Source organism: Gavialis gangeticus, unplaced genomic scaffold (assembly GCF_001723915.1).
Source record: "Gavialis gangeticus isolate Ggan-Ray unplaced genomic scaffold, GavGan_comp1, whole genome shotgun sequence".
NCBI classification, from domain to species: Eukaryota; Metazoa; Chordata; order Crocodylia; family Gavialidae; genus Gavialis; species Gavialis gangeticus.
Genome location: NW_017729016.1, coordinates 14,836,880 through 14,840,051, shown reverse-complemented (window position 1 = coordinate 14,840,051; position 3,172 = coordinate 14,836,880). Strand labels below are relative to the sequence as shown.

The following is a 3,172-nucleotide window of genomic DNA, read 5'->3' as shown; positions in this document are numbered from 1 at the left end:
GAGCGGAAGAATGGCTATTTCCAGACGTAATAATTGATTTTTTGTCCACATGTGAGTTCACAAATAGGGTGTGCTTGTACCTTTCTCTATCTGACTGCAGATACCAGGCGGGTAGTTAACAGGGCAAAATGATAAGCTGATCCCCACCTGCAATTCATTTCCGCAGGCCAAAATCTACAGGTGCTGATTTGGAAGATACAAGCTACGAACCCATAGGTAGAGACATGAACAAATACAGGCCAAAGAAGTGAGTGTTAAAAGGAAGAAGTCTGACCTTGAAGAAGCGGATGAGCGTCTTTTAAAATGTACTCCTTGCTTAGAGTCACTGGCCGGCGTGACTTCCTAGATTTAATTTTTCAGATTCTCTCACCCTGTCATTAATATTGGTGACTGAAAGACATGAGAGGCCAGTCCCTGAAAGTGCTTTGCGCAGTTGATTCCTGGAACTACCATGCTTTCTGCTGTACGGGCATTTGCATCTGCTATGTACCAGCCGCCTTTGGGAGGATCAAGGGCCCAGGAAAGCAAACAGGCGAGTTACCAAAAGGAAACACCTGGGAATTCTGCTTGGAGTCACTGTCATGCGATTAGGGAAGAAGCAAATCCCCGACTGAAATCAACCACCCGGCAAAGTTCTGCAGGATCCCGTTTCACGCTAACTGCATTACAAACGCGGAGACTTGCACTGGACACTTAACAGTCATTTGTTAATGCCTGCCGGGGACTCAGAAATGCCAGCGTCCAAATCAGATTATGAGAACAGTGGCTGCCAATTGGAGGGACCAAGTCAAACTGGCCTGGTTCCCTCCCCTGACTCCAGGGCTTCATTCGGGCTTCGTTTTTCTCTTCTCTTGCTAACTTTTTCTGACCCCAGCAATGCTTTCCTTCCCACTCCTCCTACCCACTGCAGCTTTTCCTGCTGCCCCCCCAGCCCCTTGAGACCACTTCCTTTCCAGCCGCCTTCCCAGCTGCTTGCCCTCCCTCACTATGTTAGGGCCCACTCTTTTGAAACATGAGTTGGTCCCATTATACTGCCTGACCTTACCTTGTTTGTGCCAACTGAGCTGGAGCGGATCGAAAAGGATGCTTGCAAATGGTGCTGGACTGGAAAGGTGCTAATTTGGGCCACTGTAGGCCTAGGGCTTCGTGTACAGCTCCTTTGGCAAATGATGCTGTAATCTAAGGATGATTTTGCTTTATCATTTGTACTGAGCCCAGGCATGAACCAGGACTTCACTGAGCAAGGCGTTATACACACTCTCAAGATGATCTTTATTCCCAAGTAGCATCCATAACTCTCGTGTTTTCTTAAGGACATACAGCAGCTTTTTAATTGCCCAGGCAAAAATGTGTTCTCCTTAATTCACCAGTGTCTTGTCTTTCTCCCTAATCTTTTCAACTAAAAGATTAAACTTCCAATATTTAAACTTCTTCGCCATCCCCCCCTCTGTAGAAGTGAATATAGGTATTACATAAATAGCCAGTGTTTCGTACACTTGTATACGGCACGGAAGATACCAGGCAGCTGCGCAATCCCATTTATTGTGCTTGCATGACATTCGTCCTATGAAAGCATCCTGGTGTGTTGGTAGAAGTTTTTTTTCCCTATGAAACAAAAGGATCTTATAGGGAAGGCTTTCCAAATACAACACTTGTTTTGCAAGCAGGGAAACAAACCATCACAGAGAGCACAGCTCTGGGCAGGAGTTTGGTGTGAATTTAATTCAGTCGCTCTGATCTTTGGACTCTTACATAGTTTGCCTCATTATCAACTATTTTGCAAGGAATGATATAAACAGCCTCCTGTTAAAGACTGCTCCAAGTGTAATGTGATCCAGATGAGAGATGCCCAGCTGATGGCAGCAATGATAGATGTAAAAAACATGCCGATGCAGTCTATTCCTCCTAGAACGAAGTAGAGGCAAAACCAAGCGAAGGTTTCCTCTTAAGAGATAGCAGCAAAAATGGTCCTGAAATTCGGTTTGATTAGTGGGCTCTCCTTGAAGGAGTTACCCCTGAGTAGCCAGCCAAGTCTGCTTCTAGATAAACATTAGCCAATGCACCAATGAGTGGGAGGACTAATTACTCAATGAGATTTGTATTGTCAGGAACAGCATAACCTTCTTTGGGGCATCTTTGTTTTTTATTGTTATTGCTATGGCAACCTTGACCAGAGGTGCCTTTTGGGTGGTGGTGGTGGGGGGGTTAACCTCAGAGACTGATTAAAACAGGTCAGACAGTTCACCACTTCCTTGCCCTTCTGTCCCTGGCCCTCCAAGAGGGGATGGTACCCACCCAGCCGTCCCACCTCTGCCCACCCAGGGTGCGCTCAGCAGCTGGCACCCGGCTCCCTTCTCATGCGAGCCCTTTGGAGGTGGGGGCACCCTGCCCGGAGGGCTTCCACTCCAGTTTCTTCAAAGCCCGGGTCCTTTCAGCTCCTTCCCCCTCTTCCTCCAGACCACCCTGCAAGCCTGCGTGACAGGAGGAGAGAGCAGTAAACTGCTCAGCCTTTCGCTGGGAAACTTCTCTGCAATTGCAAAGCGCCCATTAAAGCGCAGGTTGTTTCCTCGAAGCCTGCCCGAGCCGGGAGCTCGTAAAGCCCTTCGGGGCTTCTCGCAAGCCTTCCCTTTTGAAATGCGGGGCTGGGAGATGAAAGGCTCAGTCTCCCTGGCTGTGCATTTACAGGCTATTGTCTTCCCCGCAGGACAGCTCTCCCTCCTCGCTTGTGTTATTGCAGTTAATCCACTTAAATGCCCCTGGATTTGCAGATGAGCTGCCGCCTTTGCTCCCGCGATTAAGGCGCTTTGTCTGGAGGAGAAAAGGCGGCCGCTGTCCGGGGGACAACGAGCGCCGGGCGCGGGCAGGGGGCCGCGGGCACCTCGTGCCGGGGGTCCTGCCCGGGACGTCGCAATCGCACTTGTTGGAAAGAAAAAAACACCCACTCCCCCCTTCCCCGCCGCAGCCCTCGCCCGAGATGCCCCGGACTGCGGTCCGCGCGCCGGCGGACATGCACGGTGAGCATATGTGCCCCCCGGGCCGGCCAGCCGGGACTCGCCCAAATCATGGCGATGCCCGGTGCCTCCCCGGCGAGGCAAGGTGGATGCCTTCAGGTTGCAGCCTGATCTGCGCAGAAGCTCCCCCCCCCCGGCCCGCCCTCGCCCTCGCCCTCGCC

At 51.0% G+C, this 3,172-nt stretch overlaps 1 protein-coding gene across 1 annotated transcript in view; it reads left to right on the top strand.

The window, feature by feature from the left end:
- The first annotated feature begins 224 nt into the window (after nt 1-224).
- PDGFA (platelet derived growth factor subunit A) overlaps nt 225-3,172 on the top strand; it is a 34,268-nt gene continuing 31,320 nt past the window's right edge. Inside the window, exon 1 of the mRNA XM_019512607.1 lies at nt 225-247. Within this exon, the coding sequence (XP_019368152.1) occupies nt 225-247 (23 nt within the window). The remainder of the gene's footprint in view (nt 248-3,172) is intronic.